The sequence below is a fragment of the Sitophilus oryzae genome, unplaced genomic scaffold (genome assembly GCF_002938485.1).
Source record: "Sitophilus oryzae breed Bouriz unplaced genomic scaffold, Soryzae_2.0 scaffold_829_pilon_pilon, whole genome shotgun sequence".
NCBI lineage: Eukaryota > Metazoa > Arthropoda > Insecta > Coleoptera > Curculionidae > Sitophilus > Sitophilus oryzae.
This window is the reverse complement of record NW_022147449.1, coordinates 1,441,180-1,462,120: the sequence shown is the minus strand read 5'-3', so window position 1 is coordinate 1,462,120 and position 20,941 is coordinate 1,441,180. Positions and strand designations below refer to the sequence as shown.

At 33.7% G+C, this 20,941-nt stretch overlaps 1 protein-coding gene across 1 annotated transcript in view; it reads left to right on the top strand.

Moving 5' to 3' along the window:
* The first annotated feature begins 733 nt into the window (after positions 1-733).
* The window catches only part of LOC115889710 (dopamine D2-like receptor), a 117,662-nt gene continuing 97,454 nt past the window's right edge, over positions 734-20,941 (top strand). Inside the window, exons 1-3 of the mRNA XM_030909771.1 lie at positions 734-739; positions 791-825; positions 19,061-19,186. Of these exons, the coding sequence (XP_030765631.1) occupies positions 734-739; positions 791-825; positions 19,061-19,186 (167 nt within the window). The remainder of the gene's footprint in view (positions 740-790; positions 826-19,060; positions 19,187-20,941) is intronic.

The window sequence follows — 20,941 nt, the reverse complement described above, 5'->3', positions numbered from 1 at the left end:
TCAGGAAACTACCTGAAGTAATACTAATTGAAACAATCTTTCTATCAATATATTAATATATTTTAAAAAATAGCAGGTATGTATCATATCAATTTAATTATTACATTTATTTGTTTTTCAACCATGGTTCAAAAATTTTCTCGTATAAAAGCCAGGCCTTCAAATTTAAGTTTGTAGCTTATTCATAGTTCCAAGACTTTCGTTCAAAATCATGCTTATTTGTCAAAACTAACTACAGCATAACTGGTTATAATAGGGAAAGTTTACTTATGGTATAGGTATCCCGTTCTCATCAACAAACAAAGTTTTTTCAATTGTTTCGAGCTGAATTAAGTACTAAATTCTAAATATTATTCCAACTTTATTTCTTCTTACCTATTAACTTACTTCTGTTGGCGTACTTTGCGCTAAAGGTCACATAAAATAAATGCTAATACAAATGAAAAACACTTGTACAGGGAAACCATTCGTTTATAACCTCTTAACATATATAGGCCTAAAAATTAAATTTATATGAAATTGAATATTAATATACCACCTGATATTACGTTAAAATGAAGGTAAACTGTAGATAATAAACGTAATTCTATTACAATTAATAAATATTTTATTTTACGGCTTGCCTGTCAATGTTGGTCGGCCATATTGGCGCCGGACCGACCAGCTGCTTAAACAGCCGAAACAGCGAAATGTTGGCCTCCTTTTTAAATTTGCCGCTAGTTTTGGCGCCAATATGGCGGTAATTGCGGTACTTTATATATCTAGGGACTTTAATTTGACTGTTACATAGGCACTGAAAGAAGAGAAGAATATAGTTATAGCAAAGTAAGTACAGACCTAAAGTAAATCCCTAATATAGTTTTGATTCCAGAACAGTTCTTGTATTTTTAATAATTTTTTTAAGATAGGCTGAAAATATATGTTTTTTATTTATTTATTAATATCTCTGAAACTATCGAAATATATCTACTCATATCTTAGGATTATGTAAAATGATCTGAAAGGAAACCAAAAATTCAGTAATATAAAGGGGTAAGGTGATTTAAAAAAAATCATCCCGATCCACTTACACTTTATTGAGCCACCCGGTAGAGGTTAAAATATTTTCCTGAAATATATCCTAACACATACTTTAAGTTTTTTATTCTAGGGGCTACAGATGCCCGACGCACTATTGCCGGACCCTCTATAAAAGGATATATCGTCTGTCAGAAATTCATCACATTAATATATCCAGTTCGGAACTGGCAGTTCCTCGTTGTCAATTATAGAACGCGTAAGTTGGTATGCCTCTATCTATATGGCGGATGTACCCTGAACAAACGAGCCAAGCTTCTGTCTGATGCTTATTACCGTCGAACGGCAGCTCAATAAAATAGCTGTTAAGCAAGCCTTCCGCGCAAATACTCTTTCAATTACGGAGCTATTAAAGCGGAGCGAATTGCACAAGGGCGGTTCATTCAACAATTTTATTGGGTGTGTAAAATCGGCCGTCCAAACACCGCACAGTGCTTCGAACATATGGCTCTAGAGGACAAAAATCCAAAACTTCTCTTTTATTGTAAGCAATTTATTCAAACTAGGTTTATTTGACACAAATGATGAGTACTCTCATTGTACTAAATGATGATGTTCTTAGTCCCACGTTTGTGAAAAAAAAATCTTATAAATAATAATAATGTTGGAGCTGTGTTCCATCTAAGCAAATAATAAGTTATAGTATGAAAACGGTGTAAGTATTAAATAAATTCTTGTGATAAAAAAGAATTGAAATAACATTAGAACATGATTCCTACAATATAAGCCTAATATAAGATAAAAATGTTTTTCTTTAATGAAAAAGAGAAACATTAATGTTATATTTAATTAAAAAAAACTTAAGATACTATAAATTTACTTTAGGACAACAAAATGCATAGATCGTAACTACTCTGATTCAGGAGAATCACTGCTGACAGAATCTTCCAAATTTATAGTATCCAAATCACAGGTAGATGAAGTATCCTCACATATAAGATATTTCTGTACATCATTTTCTAATATGTTACTTTTTCGCGTTGTTACTGTTCATTTTGTCGGTATGAGGGTTTGATCCATATATTATTTTTTCCTTTTCTTGGATATGAGATTTTATAATAAATTGAAAGATGGACACTTTTTTTTGCGACGTTTCGCTCCAACATAGTGGACTTTTTCAGGCACAAGTGGTGTCTCATTTGACTGGAAGGTTCATCAATATCTAATAAGAACATATTTTTTGAAATAAAAATAATTTTGAGTTCTTGTCCTTATGAGTCAAGCCAAGTATTAGCCAGATCGGCATTGCTTATCAATTTTACTCCATCTGAAAAGTATTATAAAATAAAGTTCGTCGCAAGCAGACGCAGGTGAACTATACAAAAATTAAAAGTGTATGAATATGGCAACAAAAAATATTCAATAAATACGATATGTTTTGATATGTTTTTTAAATGCCTTTTTTGAAGTTTGAAAACTTAAAATTTTTATACCCATTTACAAGAATCATCTTAAAAATAAATAAAAACTAAACAATCACGAACTTGTTTAGAAATAAATTTAAAGTACATACCTTGTTTAACAATATCCATAGTGGCTTTCAATTAAGTACGTACCCGTTTAACTCCATAATATACAGAACTACTATGAACGTTATTCTTTTCACTGATGAGATAATGATCGCAAAATTTATTTTTAGTGAAAATATTTGCTAACAAAAACGCTGTTTATGAAAAATAATATACAGGATGGTTGAACATTGCCATAAGTATAAAATTATATATTTAGATATTAGTAAATTTTAACTTATTTTTTGATTTTTGTCCATGGGACGAAGCACTGTGCACCGTCTAGAATGTAACTGTAACAAATTGGAAATCGTCTGCCCACTGACAACTAATTGAGGTTTCGGGGGAAAATAGTGTAGCACGGAAGAAGTCCGTGTAAACAGGGCCGTATCTGGGGGGGTGTTTTGGGGGTTCAACCCCCCCCCCCCCGAAATTATGGCCGAAAATTTTTAAAAAGTAATGATCATTGAGTAAGTAAGAACGAAACAAAACAGAAGAAGAAGATGGATGAATATCTATGACTAAAGAATACAAGGACATGTAACGCCCATATACGGGCTGCAGCAGAATTTGTGACCTTAGACGCCAACTTTTTAGACATAACGAATGAATCATTATTACAATGGTAATTTGTTCAGCTGTCAACTGTAAAAGGCGCAATGATAAGAAAGAGTCAGAAGTTACGTTTTATAGGGAAATAAACAGTCCCCCCTACACCTTTTTAGCGTTTTTTTTTATTGAATTCGATAATTATTTTTCTGAAATTATATGTACTTGATATGTACTATACGTCGATACTAGTTATGTGCCTTTTGTTAACATTTTAATACGTTCTTTTCGTAATTAATTAGTATGATACCACCCGATACACCATAGGCGTAGTGAAAACATATAATATCAAAAATATAAATATCCCTTCAAGCGGCAATGTTAAGTAAAATATGTGCCACGACACTGTTTGGAAGAATGATCACAGTTTGGTTTCGGGTGCTATTTGTCCTTGTATTCTTTAATCATTGATGAATATACATTATACATCCTAACCTCACTTTTCCACTTTGAAAGCAAATGTCACTTTCAATTTTCGACTTTCAACATTCAAGTGTTTAAAACAGCAAAAGTTTGACAAGGACAAGATTTTGAATGTTGTGTGTTTTGCTGGTCATTAACGTGATTAACGTTTGTTTTGTTCTGCTATTAGACAAAGAATTCTTGGACTATGACACTTTGGCAGCAGAACTAGACTTGTGGCGGCAAAAATGGAAGCAGCTACCTACAGTCGACCGACCTAAAAACGCCATCAGAACGATAATCAGAGTCGCAACCAAATTAGTGTATATTTCCAAATATATACATTTTATTATTAATGATCCTAGCAACTCTACCAGCGTCAACAGCTACACCAGAAGGTCTTTTCAACCCTAATGCCGCAACCGCACGTACGGTAATCGGCGATCTCCGATCGGGGCTTCGCCGACTATGTGTGGATGAAGAAGTCGGAGTTCGGCGACTCGATCGGCGACGAAAACGAGCGCTTATCTCTATGTTGTTGCTATCAGAGCCCGCATGTGTAGATGGAAAGGCGAAGTCCGATCACGAGCGTTCGGTAGTTGACGAGCGCTCGGAGTTCGCTAAATGCCGCATGTGCGGTTGCGGCATAAGACGATTGAAGGAGTTCCTACGTAACTCTACAGGTCAGGAGCGATTGACAGGACTTCCTCTATTAAGCGTACATAGAGAAATAAATATCGATATCGAAGAGGTAGTCAATCGTTTTTCCAGGGAAAAGACCAGTTTATCCTTTAAGATTAATAATTTTTACCTCTTACTTTTTTAAAATTTTATTTTCAATGAAGATTTGAGTGCAGCCCAAAGCGTTTTTTTTATTATGCTTTTTTCCTAGCAGCTTTTGCCCCCCCCTCCGAGCCAAACCCTCCCCCGAAATGTTGGTCTAGATACGGCCCTGCGTGTAAAGTAGATTTTATTATTCAATAATAGATTGGCCATCTAACTAAATACTACTACTACTACTACTGCTATTACTCACTACTCGCTGACAAGTATTTGACAAGAAAGGTGGTTACGTAAGGCGTTTTCTTTCATGAGATTTTCTGTGAATAAAAAGCCCGATACGTGATGTTATCTCTCCTTCCGCACTCCGGACATTCAAAAACCTTATTGCTTTGTTGTCTCTTCACTTTTTGGTTCTTCAAAATGCAAAATATCCTTGTACCTTCTGAGTTGTACACCTGGTTTTCTCTTACCATCTGCAAGTTAATAATATACCGTAAATATAATTTACCGTAAAGAAGAGATTTTTGTATGCGGTTTTCTTTCATTCTGCATACGTGACCATCGCCGTGACCATCCCATCTTAAGGGGGATTTAGTAATCGTGACGTAAACATGCCAAGATACCTAATAAAGAATCAAGAAACACTTTAAATTTTGTAGTGTATTCGAAACTAGCTGATCTAAAGTAAAGTGAAGTTTTTTTGACAATCTTATCATATGAATTGACGGAATAACTTGGAATGATTGAAATCAATCGATTTGACAGTTGTTAAACTGTTAAAAAACTGTAACTGTGAAACTATAACCGTGTGTTGGTGTTTTGTGGTGAATTAGTGTTTTATTTTGCTGTTGTAACACCAAAGGTTCCAACCCCCCAACTGTAAAAATAGTATGTCACTGATTAGCAGTAGTCATCAATAATTACTAGTTTTTTCCCGCGACTTCGTTCGCGTTACACCTCGAATCATTCATGCATTGGTTTAAATGACTGTTTACCTCTTTATGGATAGAGCTAGTGAGCCTAGCAATGCACTATTTAAACTACGTTATTGACAGTTTTAGACCTACTCGTATTTCATTAAAAGTTGTAAATTGTCAATTTTCTGGGTATTATACAGGGGGATTCTTGAATAAGTGCAAATATTTTCAGGGCTGGTAGATCTCGATAAAAGAAACATATTTTCTTTCTACCGTTTTCAAGTGACTCCGTAATAACCGAGCTTTTTACTTTAAAAATTTGCCAAAAATTTTTTTTTTTAATTTTGAGGACCACTGGATATGTTTGTATCATATGTCAAAAATGACAGGCTTTAGTAAAAAGCGGAGGATACAATCTCATTAAGGATGTGATTATCTACAACTTTTATCTGAAAACTTTTTGTCTAAAGTAGCTTATAATGGAATTAGGGAATAGCCGAAATTCGTATTTTTCGAAATATCTAGTAAGCCATGAACTTTTTCAAAAATCTGAAAGGCGCATATTTATGACACCACAAAACTGCAATTCTTTCCCCATTTAACCGACTCTGTATCTCCACTAGTTTCCGAGATACCCATAGAGAACATCGTAGGAAACTCACCCAGTATACCTTTCATGTAAAAACAGAATCATCAAAATTGGTGAAGCGGTTTTGGCGGGATGGATGTAACAAAAAAAACCTTTGAGCTTTTATACAGGGTGAGTTTCCTACGATGTTCTCTATGGGTATCTCGGAAACCACTCGAGATAGAGAGTCAGTTAAATGGGGAAAGAATTGCAGTTTTATGGGGTCATGAATATGCGCCTTTCGGATTTTTGAAAATGTTCATGGTTTACTAGATATTTCGAAAAAAACAAATTTTGGCTATTTCAAAAATTGTCCCTAATTCCATTATAATCTATTTTAGACAAAAAGTTTTCAGATAAAAGTTGTAGATAATCACATCCCTAATGAGATTCTGTTCACCGATTTTTTCTAAAGCCTGTCATTTTTGACATATGACACAAACATATGTTTTTTTTAAATGGAAACCATAGTTGACCATGACTTCATAAAAAGCGCCATTTTTTAAGCTTTTCAGCGATATAAATTATAATATGTTTCTTTCACAAAATTACTGAGTTATACCCAATTCTTATCTTTCTTGACTAATTTCACTTAGTTAGCCATGGAAATAAGTTCAATCATCGTTGCTCTCAGAAATATGAAATTGTCACATTCAATCTTTGTAAATTAAAATAAACAAAAATTGTAAATAAGAGTTTTTCAAATGAAGAAAAGCGTGTAGGATTATTGGTTCAACTTTTCTTGGCCATACAGTTTCGAGGATACGTTGACCGTTGACCTGTGAACGTTACTTACGTTTTTTAGAGAAAGGTTTTCAAGACATGTTAGAAAAGGTAAATTTATTAATACTCGCGCATTAATAGAGCGGTTCCAACATGACTTTCATTATGACACACCAACCCCATCCCCCCCCCCCACACACACACAATGAAAGAAATGTTAAAAAATATTTATATCATAATTATGTAGACTCAGGGATAGAAAGAGGTGGACCAATTGCATGGGTCTCCTCGGTCACTTGACCTATTCATTTTAGATTTTTTTATGCGGTATGGTTAACAACAAGGTTTACAAAAGAACTTATGAATTGAGAGAGGCACTCGAAGAGGTGGAACAGGAGAAGTTTAATTAAGTCGACCGGTCGTTCTGTGAGAATAGCTAGAAATTCAGTTTTAAAAAGATAAATTTATGTACTCAAAACAATTGCAGATTTTTTGAAAATTTTCTAAAATAACTTATAGTGATATTATTTTATATTAAGTTTTAGTTTGTGTAATGCAAATTGTAAAGAGCCGTTTAATAATATATTTTATCTTTTTATAAGTAATAAATCATTACAAAATTACAACACCATTGAAAACTTGTTTCCATGGCTAACTAAGTGAAATTAGCCAAGAAAGATAAGAATTGGCTATAATTCAGTAATTTTGTGAAAGAAACATATTATAGCTGTACATATGTATATATGGATTGATTACAAATAGTGCCTCATTATGAATCTCGAAATTAGTGGTATACCTAATTAGTGATTTCAAATTATACTTTACACTTGAAAGTTTACGATCACTCACTTCAATCTACTTTAAAAGGGTGAATATCAAACAGAAAATTATATTTTTAAATTCCCCATTAAAATATAAAAATACTGATTTTTTTTATCACAAAGTCAACCAAAAAAAAGCAGCAAAAATAAACCCTTTTTTAAATAACAAATATTGTAATATTTGAGGGGCGTTTTCACCCTGTTGGAATTTGAGATTCGAGAAACCCCTCCTTATCGAACCTCAACCCCACAGTCAATCCGTTTGCCAAAAATCAGCTTTTTACGTCAAGCAGTTTAAGCAGAATAGTGATTACTCAATGGTCATATTTTATGAAATACCCTGTATATATTTTTAAAAAACCTTAAAATATGTAAAACAACATAATAAAATATACGTGTTTTAAGAGTTTTTCCGAAAAACTCACCGGTTTTTAAATAAAAAATATTCTAATATTTGAGGGTAGTTTCACCCCCTTAGAATTCGAGTTTCGAAAAATCCCTTCTTATCGAACCTCTACACCCTAAAGTCAATCCGTTTTCCAAAAATCAGTCAAGGGCTTTAAGCAGGATCGTGATTAATCAATGACCAGATTTTTCAAAACACCCTGTATACATTTTTAAAAAATCTTAAAATATTATTCTGAAAATTTTTCAGAATAAATAAATACCTAAATATTGAACCTTAATAAGTAAGTACTGAAACATACAGCGCCATAATATCTCGACCTCCGCCCGTTATGCTCGTAACAGGTTGAAAAACAATATGTATCTAAAACAACTGATGCGTTATTCTCCAACCTGTTTCGAACCTCCATCGACAATCGACCGATGCAGCAGCGTTCCTTTCCCACTCCTGTTATCTCGACCGCCAGGCGTTATGCCCGCAACTGTTTCAAAAAACCGGCTTCTTTTATATCCTAATATTTTTAAGCTGTTGTAAGCCCAATACGACCGTCGACGGGATCGATCGAAGCAGCTATGTTCGCCGTAGCGCATTCCCCACTCCATTGTCCGTTGTCTCGCCGCCTGTATCGATGGTTGACGAAATAACATGTTTTCCATCCATACTAGTTGTTTTTTGGAATTGCTTCGAGCAGCGTAGAATTTCGTAGCGATGCAGAGCGCCGACTTCGTTTTTCGTTTCACGAGCGGCCGACCTCTACGTATCGTTATTTTATATCTGTTATTTTTTAGAAGTAGTAACGGTTGAGTTATGTTATTTATAAATAACTGCTATAAAATAACAGATAGTTAAATAACAACCCATCACTAATTTGAATACAGAGTGAATATGTTCGCTGGAAAGGAAACGCTACGTGCCGGAAAGGATACGTGTATGAGAATATGGACAGACCATAAATCTATGAATTTCCAAGGACATGTTTATAGAGACTTTTTTTCATATTTTTAATGAGCAATCACCCTCTGGACTTTGTTCGTGCAATTTTCAAACCCTCTGTATTGTTCTTATTTTCAAATGACACGAAATGAAATAAATTTGTCTCGCGTAAATTGAACTTTACCAAATTTAATCTAATCTGTTTTGAGACTGAGTGAGAGCAATGACTTAAAATGGAAAAATTAAGCTCTTTTTCAACCTTTGCAGAATAACAAACAATTTGTCTTAGCTCCCTGCCCTTCCTCTCTAAAATATTTAATTAAGCTAATTTGCATTATGCTTATCCCGTAAAATATTAAACCATAAATAATTTATTCTTCTAAAAGTTTGGCAATTGAACCGTTTTTTTTTAATTAATGACTAACTTTGTTCGCATAACAAAATATCTACGGTTGTCAATTTATTTCTACGCATCGTTAGTTTCCAACTGGTTTCACATGTGGTTATGACGTTTCTGACAGGGTTCTGATGATTATAAATCAGTTGGAAACTTTAATTTCTTTCTGTGTTCTGCGAACGCTGGATTTTGGGTTAGGAATCACGAATAACGCTTTAAACTTCATGCGCATGCGTCTAACCGTTGTAAACTATTTCTGACTGCTCTGCTACGAAGCTAAGTACGGTCACTTTGTAAAACGTGTAAGATAAGCGAGTTATATATTGTAGCGTTTTTTAAACAACTACCATTGCGAACGGCAGCTTTTCATCGGAGAGCAGTCGTGGATAAGGCATTTCACTGGAAAGAAAACTAATTAATAACAATAAACCAAAGAAATAGATATTGGGCGCCAGGCATGCACAGAGAAAGAAAACACAGTTGTATAATACTTAAAACTAATGACTATATTTATTCATGATGAATTCTGATGGTAAACAACATTGTACAATTTTAATAATTATTATAGTGGTTATTTGTTGAGTAAAACTATGTATGTAAATAATATTAAATATGTTCTATGAAAAGACTATGAAAAAATACAATGCGTGTAACGTTATAGAAAATATAAGAAAAGTAGCATTACTTTATTTAAATTGTTAAATTTTATGCGGTGTTAAATCTGATGTGTTGCAACCTGTAGATTCTAGAATCTATGTCTCGTTATTCATCTGTTAATATAGCGCAATAATAATATCTATAGAAAGTAATACTATTACAAGGCGTAATATAATGAAACCTAAAATCTAAATCACATTGTAACTACTGAATCGACATAAATGTTCTTAATAATCTAACCACTAAATATAGTCTGTACGATATTATTTAAAATGTACGTTACTGTTTAAGACTGAAAATATAGAAAATCTAAAACATAAAAACTAGAACGTAAATCTACACTTAGCTGTTCTTTATGTAATCTTGCTTCAAACAGTAGCAGCGTGAGGTGGTCTCGCATCTCTGTACTCAGCCATCCAACACAACCAAAGGGGCCAGAATGAGACACGTAAAAATTGGTACAGCCGTAACTAACTAGCTTACAGCTGGGAACGAAGCAGCATGGGACTCAAGCTACATCCACGCTGTGGCACTTATATTTAAGAAAAATCGTTCTTACTGGGGACACTCGTCCACAGGACATCCGTACATAAGATAATGTCCATACATAAGACACTACCCGTACCTTGGACACAGTCCGTACCTTGGACACAGTCCGTACCTTGGACACAGTCCGTACCTTGGACACAGTCCGTACCTTGGGCACAGTCCGTACCTTGGACACAGTCCGTACCTTGGACCCTAAAAATATGAAACTCTTGTTTAAAAAAAACAAGGTCTAATAAACAAAATAAACCTACCTCGAAATACTTCCGAGGGCTCAATAAATAATAAACAACATGTCCTTTTACCATGTGACATTCTGGAGGACAAAAGAAAAGGGACGCCAACGTGCCAGCAAAACACAAATACAAGTTGGGACATCCGTAACTCTACCCTAAAAATATTCAATAATAATATCGAATCTAAAAGGATAATATTTCATCATTACCTGTTGCTTTGAAATAGCAGCTGATTCAGATTATACAGCAAGATTTAAATAATCACCATTTCTAAAAGCTGGAATACAACAGAGCGTCAAAACAAAGTGAGGTTAAGCACGGAGAGAGTTGACAGAAGCGATGTTGACAGCGCCTCCTCAGAACGATAACAGGGTTGGCGACTAGGAAACGTAAAAATTACGCGTCAAATAAACTATCCGGCCTGAACGAGAGGGAATCCGGTGATGATAGGCCAGACATCATATATTATATATAAAAAAGACATGTAACGAACTAAAAACGTTACAATATCAATATTACTTTTATTCCACTATTATAATAGAAAAAAATTCTTGATTTATTTATCAAGTAACTCTAAATTCTGTACTGACTATGCAAACAATTTCTATGGGTCTATTGAATCTATTGGGTCCGATGCAGATATAGTGAGTATGATAAGGCTTGTCGATGCGATGCGTCAATACGGTTTGTTACCCCATACATACAATAATCATAGTAATGGCACTCATAAGTAAATTACAACCATCTAATGAAAAGAGTAAACATCGGCAACTATGTGAAGAGATATTGACATGATTGGCCACAATTAATTATTTTTCACTATTGTTTTTCACTGACATTAGTGTACAACCTTGTACACCAACAATAGAGCACATAGCTCCTATTTTTTGATTTAACATGTAAACTATAATACCGGGTGCGTCTCAAAAGTGGCTCACCCCTATAACTTTTTTATTTTTATCAGATAAAAAAACGAGATTTGGTATGTTAGTATATGACATAAATTAGGATTGATTGGCGTATTCAATTGTTTTCGGTGACTTCCTGTTTCACCGAAAATGAGTACAACTTTTGATTTTTAAATGGCAACCTCGGTATTTTTCACTTCATTTGATAGAAAATAACACTCTGAATACAATGACATATCATATGTCAACTTTTGACATTCTCGCTTAATTAAAAATCGTATTTTAAATTTCAGTCTAGAGTGCCATGGCTATGTTAAAAACACTAACTTTTAATCAAGGAACCTTGGAAAAATAAACTTGACCTTCTAATGTTTCTAGTGTCTTCTCCTGGCCTTGTAAAGATACCCAAATCGTATTTTAATCATATTTCAGTTTTTTCAAATGGAATTTGGGTGACTCATTAGCATATTCTTTGTTACCACACACTCGGTATTTCGAGTCAAATTATTATTGTGAACTGCACGTTATAGTTTCAAATAAACCATATGCGAAAATGTCAAAAATTGACATAAGATATGTCATTCTATTCAGAGTGTTATTTTCTATCGAATAAAGTAAGAAAATTCTTTTTAAAACTACGTTAAAAATCATAAGTTGTAGTTATTTCCGGTAAAACAGGAAATGACCGAAAACAATTGAATACGTCAATCAATCCAATTTATGTCATATACTAACATTCCAAATCTCGGTTTTTTTAACTGAAAAAATAAAAAAGTTATAGAGGTGAGCCACTTTTGAGACGCATCCGGTATAGGGTATTACAAAAAACATGTGTGTAATTTGATGTTAACTTTTTTTGGGGACACCCTGTAGAATTCTCTATAAAAAGCAAAATAAAAACACTAAATCACCACAATACACCAAAACACTTTTACTTTTACACTGTATAGCGTTTCGCTAACCATGTTAGCATCATCAGCAGCTGATTATAAACTAAAGTACAATCTACAAGTTGAGCGTTTATATACTCGCCCAGTGGGCACCGAGTGGGCGTGGCATAATCTAGCCAACCGAGTCAGAACCCACTGAGCGTAACAGTTAGATTTCCGCCACTAGAGTAGTAGGAACAAAAAACTTGAAGGAATTGGACCGTTGTCTCTGTTCATACTATCTTTACATTTATTAATTCTGATGCTTTCATATGCATCTAATTGGCTGTAATTTGAGACTTGTTTAATTAATTTTAAATTATTAAGATCTATACAATGTTCTTTATCAACAATATGTTCGGCAACGCAAGATTTATCCGGTCTACCATATATTATCTGAGCTAAATGTTCTTTAAATCTAGTTAATATTGATCTTCTAGTTTGCCCAATATATTTCTGATTACAATCTTTACAAGAAATTTCATAAATACTCGACCTTTCCAGTGGATGTGTTTTATCCTTTGGATTACCTAATAATTGTTGTAATTTATTATTAGCACTATACACAAGTTTATAATTGACATTCTTAAAAATTCCTTTTAGACCACGGGATAACTCTCTATCAAACGGTATCGAAAAATATTTAGACGTATCTTTCTCCACTTGAAAAGTCGAATTGTCAGAAATCATTAACTTATACCTACGATTTCTAATTAATTTATCAACTAGTGAAGGAAAATATCCATTACACTCAGCTACATTCCTAATGTAATCTCTTTCTATTTCATATCTTTCGTTGGAAAGTGGGAAACTAAGTAATCTATGGACTAAGAAATGTAAACTAGCCATATTATGTTCAACACTATGATGTGATTCATTAGGAATATATCTGCGTGTGGTGGTATTTTTCCTATAGATATCAAATTCCAGGCAATTATTAGTATTTCTAATAACTAATACATCTAGGAATGGTAATCTGTCGTTGTTCTCAATTTCATGCGTAAATTTAATGGAAGGAAAACGATTATTTAACTTAGAAATAAAATTATCTACGGTGTCTGAATGTGTGTCAAAAACAGCAAAAATATCATCCACATACCTAAACCATACTCTTGGAAAATACTCATCTGATTCTTAGCCTCCACTTCAAACCTGCTCATGAATAAATTAGCCAAAAATGGAGACGACGGATTACCAATTGCTGTACCTTCCCGCTGTTCAAAAAAGTTGTTATTAAATTGAAAACAATTTTGTTTCATACATAACGATGTAAGCTCAATATATTCAGTCACAGTTTTGTTGTAGAGACCATTTGCGTTCAGTAATTCCTTCAAGTAGCATAAAGTACGTGGAATTGGAACACTTGGGAACAACGAAGATACATCAAAGGAGACCAAAATTTCACCTTCATGCAATGTTATATCATTAATTTTGTTAATGAATTCAATATTACTTTTAAATTATTACAGGGTAAAAGAAAAAGTGTTTTGGTGTATTGTGGTGATTTAGTGTTTTATTTTTTTTTATTTTGCTGTGTAACACCAAAGGTTCCAACCCTCAACTGTAATCTCTATAAAAATCTAAGAAATATCTCTTTTTAAAAGATGCTTTCACTTAACCTTCATATGCTTCCAAAAGTTCATTTTGATATAAACTACCCTGTATACTGTTTAATTTACCTAATACTGAAATATTAGCTAGAACACTCGTTACATTGTGTTTGAACTATAGAAGAAAACTGAAAAAAGTCCAAGAATTTTACCATCTTTTGGGTCTCAGGAGTCGGAGCGGCGGTTGAGCAACCGTCCGAACTTAGAAAACTTCTCTTTCACCCCTCTAATTTGATTGGCCTATGTATCATAACTATGACTAAGGGTGTCACAATATAAAAAACTGAGAATAAAAAGAAATATCTTCAATTTCATTGTCCCTTGTCAGTGTTTTTAAATTATGTAGGTTAAAATTTAATATCATATTTTATTGCCAGAATATTCGTCATACGAATGTCAGTCGAGTTCCACTTAAAAGCCTTTTTTATTAAAGGAAAAGCTTAAAAGGAACTCTCCGAAGAACGGTTTCATAAATCTTACGTAAATCCTTCTAGATAAAAATAGCATAAATTGAACTTAAAATTTCATTAATATCTCTAACAAAGACTAGTAAAGATCTATGAATCATAGACAGAAAAATTATGAAAATTTTATTTCAGAAACGAAAAATATCTACAAGGTCAAAAAATACAAAGAATTAAGAAAAACACTATTTAAAATATTTAAATTCAACTATTCGAAAACACTTTAGTTTTTTTAAAACAGATACGTCTACAAAAACCGTTGACGTTCTGTTAAAATGGCGTTATATCAAGTTAAAGTTCAAAATAACAATTACTTAATAAGGTAAAACCAAAAAGCCCCAAACTTTCTGTATGATTATTTTTAAATTTTGCGTATGTTATGTTTATTTATGTTATGTTCTTTAAAATCAAAGAAGCGATTGCCATATTACTAAGATCTACAGACGCATGAGCAATACATTTATTTTTATTAGATTGTATTAAAAAAGGCTTTTTTATTTTTCTTTGAGAGGCTATCGCTTTTTTCATTATAATTTTGGCGTTATTATATATTTTTTTAATAACGCCAAAATTGGTACCAAACTTCCTGATTTTCCCTAGCGGCATCATGTAAAGCAGGTAAAATATGATTTTCGAGTAGTTCCAAATAATATTCTGCATTTAAATTTCGCGTAAGAAATAATTGCCCGATAATATTGTGTCCGAATATCCCTGCCCAAACATTTACTCTCTGTGGATATTGCGTCCTTGTTTCGACAAACCTATGTTGGTTTTCTTTGTTCCAATATCGATAATTTTGAACATCTGGTTCATTATTTAAGGTAAACGTGCATTCGTCAGTGAAACATATGTTTTTTAAAATTCCCTATCCGTGTTTGCTCTTTCCATCATATCAAAACAAAACGCCTGCCGCCGTATTTCGTCCCCATCTCGTATTTATGTTGTTTCAAAATTCGAAACGCTGTAGTGTGATCTATTCCTATTTTATCCTCAAGTTTCCTTGTGCTGATCTTTCCATCGTTCTCTTCCACGCACAATAAAACTTCCAAGTCGATATCATTTCTTGCATCTTCTCTTTGTTCCTGCCTTGCTTCACATTTGTAGTTATTTATTATGGTACCTTTGGTCTCAAATCTCTGGATATTCCGAACGATTGAAGATTTTCCAGGTATCGGTCTATTCGGATACATAGCAGCAAACATGTCCGACACTTTTGGTAACTATTTCCTTGATAATACTATTTAATCATCAATACTTTTTCTTCGGTAGTGTAATTCATGGCTAATATTTTTGATGTGGGTATGGTTTTTAATAATAATAATAAAGCACTAAATAGATAAATTTCTGAAATGACAACTTCATTTGACAGTTATCTTTTACCTTGACTGGTGCTCATAAGTAAATACAGGGCCATAAGAAAGGAGAAATATTTAAAAAGAAATCGGCGATAACTCGTAAACGGGCTGATCAAAAATATCTAAAGTTATTCTTTTGAGTGTGGGTTTTAGTGCTCTTCGATAAACCTAAATAGAATTATTCTTATGTTATGATTTCCGCTCGACGATGCAACACCCGGTATGTATGAAAATTGGAGTCTGGTTGTTTTTTTGATTTGTTATATGAAAAATTTGATTTTGATGTTAGTACAACTCCTACTTGTAGAGGGCGCCACTTGCATATTTTTGAACTGTTTGGTTGTGTAGTAATTTTTCTCCGTGCCTGTATTACAATATACCGAGGTCACTTAAAAAGATCCCTTTGTAAAAATCGCAATGAGCAACCGTCCTTAAGATATTTAAAATACACACACCGGAAAAGTCTAGGGATATTACAATTTTATCCAGCCAGTGTCAGTAATTTTATTATTTGCATTTCTGATATAATAAAATTAAAATAAACAAATAGTTTACAGGACGTATTGGAAATAAAAATGCGAAATTTACCGAATTTTTCAAATTTACCTTGATTTTTATTGAACTCAAAAAAATACACACATTTTTTTTTAAATTTTAAACTGTGAATTAAAGATAAAACCGTTTTTACTTAATAAAGGGTATGGCCTCCTCTACTGTTCATTACAGCCCTACATCGGCATCGTCTCTCCATGCTCCTGATCAGGTTGTCGATCTCTTCTTGAGGTACAGCCTGCCACGCTGCATTCACGGTCCGAACCAGATCCCTACGAGTTTCACGAGGCATACCCATTCTTAAAATTCTTCTTTGGACCGCGTCCCATACGTGCTCGATGGGGTTGAGGTCAAGAGATTGTGCCGGCCAGGGTAAGATGTTTAATTGATGAGCATTGATAAACTCACTTACCGCTCTGGCTGTATGAGGCCGTGCATTGTCATGCATGAGAATGAAGTTTCTCCCAAAATCATTTGCATAAAATGGTAACACGACAGGCTCAAGAATTAAATCACGATATGTGATTCCTGTTAGAAACCTTTCAAGAAAAACGAGATCGGTTTTTCGGCCTAACTGGACTCCTCCCCAGACCATAACTGTTCCATCTTGATAAGGGTGCACTTCCTGAACATGATCCAACCGAATAAGATTTCCCGGTTGTCTCCATACCCTAAGCCTTCTCGAATCCGGATGAATTCCAAAGCGTGACTCATCCGTGAAGAGAACATTGACCCATTTGTCTCCAGGAGCGTCTGCTTCTTAAGTTGACCTCTCTTAGTCTATTGCGAACAGTGTCACGACTAACGGTTACATTATGTGTTTCCTGGAAAATTAAACTAAGCTCTGGTGCTGTAAGAATCGGTCGGCGTCGAGCATTTAATTGTAAAAAATGATCTTGCTGAGGGGTAGTAATGCGATGTCGCCTTGTGTGTCTTTCTGCAACATCACCACTTTCACGGTAGCGTGCACTTAATCGCGATATTACACTTTGCGTTGTATTTAATGCTCTAGCTACGTTGATTTGGCGTATTCCAGCTTCAAGCATAACCATGGCCCTTAGCATTTCGTCTCTGTTAAGATGTCTACGCTCCATAATGTCGTTTAATAATAAACAGAGTTATTTGAATGAATTCTGGCCAGTTATCATAAAAACATAGCCAGTACAGGTTAAATTCGAACAATTGATGCTAGATGCTTTTTCTACATTTGACAAAAAATGCACAAACACTTCTGCAAATATCCCAAATTTAGAAATAACTAGTGTGACTACTTCGTTTCAATCGAAGTAGAAAGAATCGGCCTACAAATATGTGGTTGTTTATTCAAAACATTTACTTTTAACTTTAATAAAATAATATCCCTAGATTTTTCCGGTGTGTGTAGAAATCATCAATTCATCATTGACAGAAATTAAATATTTTGACTAGTGAAGTTGACATCGAAATAAAATTTCTCGCGTTAAGAAACACCCAGACCAAAGAATACACTAAGAAACAGAGTGTAAACTGCCTTACTGAAAAATGGCTCCAAATCAGAGGCGCCATCTATTGTGCAGGGTTAGCATTAAAATACGCGCAATTACGTAATTTCACTTTAAACTATCATTTTAAATACGAAAATATCCCTAAAATTTATCTTTTACCCTAGTATTAACAATTCTAATTCGAAACATTATTATATGTTGTGTAAAAAAATAAGATTTAAAAGTAAAATTTACACATACAAAAAATAGAAATCAAATATATAAACATCATTTATTATAATAAAACAAGACCAGCGTAATGCGCCCAAAGTTTTGAAAATGAAATAAATAAATATAAATAGGTACTTAAACGATGGAAAAATAAAGACATTATATTTTAGGGCCACACAGAAACGACGCAACCGTTTTTGCTATTTCACTTTTCCTGACCCAGATATCAATTTTTATCCAAATATCAACGTTAGTTCAGAAATTATTGGGAAAAAGTCGAAATAATAATAAAACTTCTACAACCTATTACACCCTTTCATCTGCAGAATATATCGCCAAAGTTTACTGATTAGAGTAAGGGGAACACCGTGTACCAATTTTCGGCATATTATTGGAAAATACATGATTTAAAAAGTACTTTTAATTTTATTGAAACTGGTAAAAAGGGGTGTTGATCAATTTTCCATACCGCTAATTAATAATATTGTATCTCTCATTCATTTAAGTATCACATTAGTATTCAGAACCCAGTTTTAAAACTTTAAATACCCATCTTCTATTTATAAAACGAAGTGGAATCCATTTCCATTACTATTCACCTCACGATTCAGAAGAGAAAACCTAATCAAAGAAAATAAAACTTATAATAAGACTGACTTAGACATTATAATACTAATATAAGTCCAGACTTGCGACAAACAACTTTATATTTGATGTCTTCAGAAGTTTGGGAGACGCAAACGAAATTTTAATAAAATTATTTTAAAATTGTACCTTTACCTCATTATTATGACAGAAAAGATTTTGAGTTTTTTAAGAAACACATTCGAAGTAAATTTCTTCAATTAAGTAGGTATTGTTTCTATATATTTATTTTTAGCTTTTCTGTATAGTAAGTAATATAGATTTTCTTTATTCCAGGTTAATGGATCATGGGCTTTACCAGGTGTCGTTTGTGACTTCTACATTGCCATGGATGTTACATGCTCAACGTCTTCGATATTTAACTTAGTAGCAATTTCAATAGATAGGTAAGTCATTAGATTTTAACGCCTATTATTAGAAAATTGCGTAATTAGATGTTAAGGAGAATGTAGAATGTTTAAGAGGGGAGTTAATCACCTCAGCTTCAGGTCTATTGTGTGTTCCACTTTCTTGAGTTATAACGAGTTATAGTTGGTTGGTATATAGTGTAGTGACAATTTGGATGCTCAACATTAGCATCTCAGAAACTACGAGAGATACGAATTGCGTAATTAGATGTTTGATTAGATCCAGCTACAACCTAACCTAACCGATGCCGGTCCGGAATCCCTGTTTCCCTGTCAAAAGGATGTCGCTCCGGTAAATACGTTGCTGTGACCATCGGGACGCCTGTAACGACGCTGCCGCCGTTTTCGCGTAGAGTCGCGTTTCTGTAGTGTGTTGCTCGGGTACCTACCTTTCTGTGTCCAATGGGATGCCTTGAACATCGCCGCCGATCCGGGAACCGCGTCTCTGTGTATAACGGAACGTCACTTCGGGAACGCGTCTTGTGCTCGAGTGATAGAGTCAGTCAGAGAGTTGCGTATTGGGAATAATCGATCAAAACTCTAGAGGTACACGGTTGATAATGTAAATTTTGATTTACGAGATTCTAGTATTCATTTTGTTTTACTATTGTTATTGCAATTCGAGATTCGTAAACTTTTCTTTGATTACTCTTTGTATATAATTAATTTGTTAAATAAAAACTTAGTGTTACGTTATAATGAATTGTGCGGTTTATTTTCTTTTCATTTCATCACTCCCCGGTATCTCCACTGTATAAAAGCTACCCGTACTGGCACGAGTGGTCCCTTAACCACTATAAACTTTTAAGGGTGGCGCCCGAGTACCGACCAAGGCAATTCGGCGTCCGTAAGCGTTCTCAAAAAGGGAGAGAACCTTACGTTTATTTTAAATGACGATATCTTTGGAACAGAGTTTATTTTTTTTTCTTTTTCTTAAACCTTTAGAATTATATCCATATATATATATATATTTTCTCCTTTCTTGGGTATGAGGTTTTTTTTTATTAATTGAAAATGGAAACTTTTTTTGTTTTGGAACTTTGGAACTATTGTATCTATTGAAACGTAAGTTGGTAGGTTTATATTTTTGACCTGGGCCAATTTGCCGTTTTCAGAAAATTTCTAAGCCTTCTAGATTTCACACAACAGTCAAGTTATTGTTTTCTTATGGCGGCCATTTTGAATTTTTATACTATTAGATAGAGCTAAAAATAGGCTATACGGTTGAAATATGATCTGTCATTTTTGAAATAAACCAATAAAACTTATTAAAAACAACAAGAGACGACGTGTGACGGATTTATATTTAAACCCATCCATAGTTAACTTAAAAAATATTAGAAACTTTTTTTGGTAAAATAAATAGATTGGTATGGGACGTCATCTGCTTTTCTTCTGTCATCGTCTGTCGAAATCTTAGCTGAGAAATAAAACCGAGTATATTACACCATATATATATGTATGACCTATATATGTCAGCAATTTTTTTTGTTTATTATTTATTAAGTGTCAAATCTGGATACACCAAAATTGTATAGTAGAGTCCAAGAGGAGAAGTCAAAATCTCTTCCTGAAATACATCCTAATACAGACTTTAAGTTTGCACTTAAACAGAATTTCTAATTCTTATTATTCTTATTCTAGGAGCTACGTATGCCCGAAGCACTATTATTGCCGAACCCTGTATCTGTTAATTATTATATCTGACCTAGTACCTTGTTTATTTCAATTTAC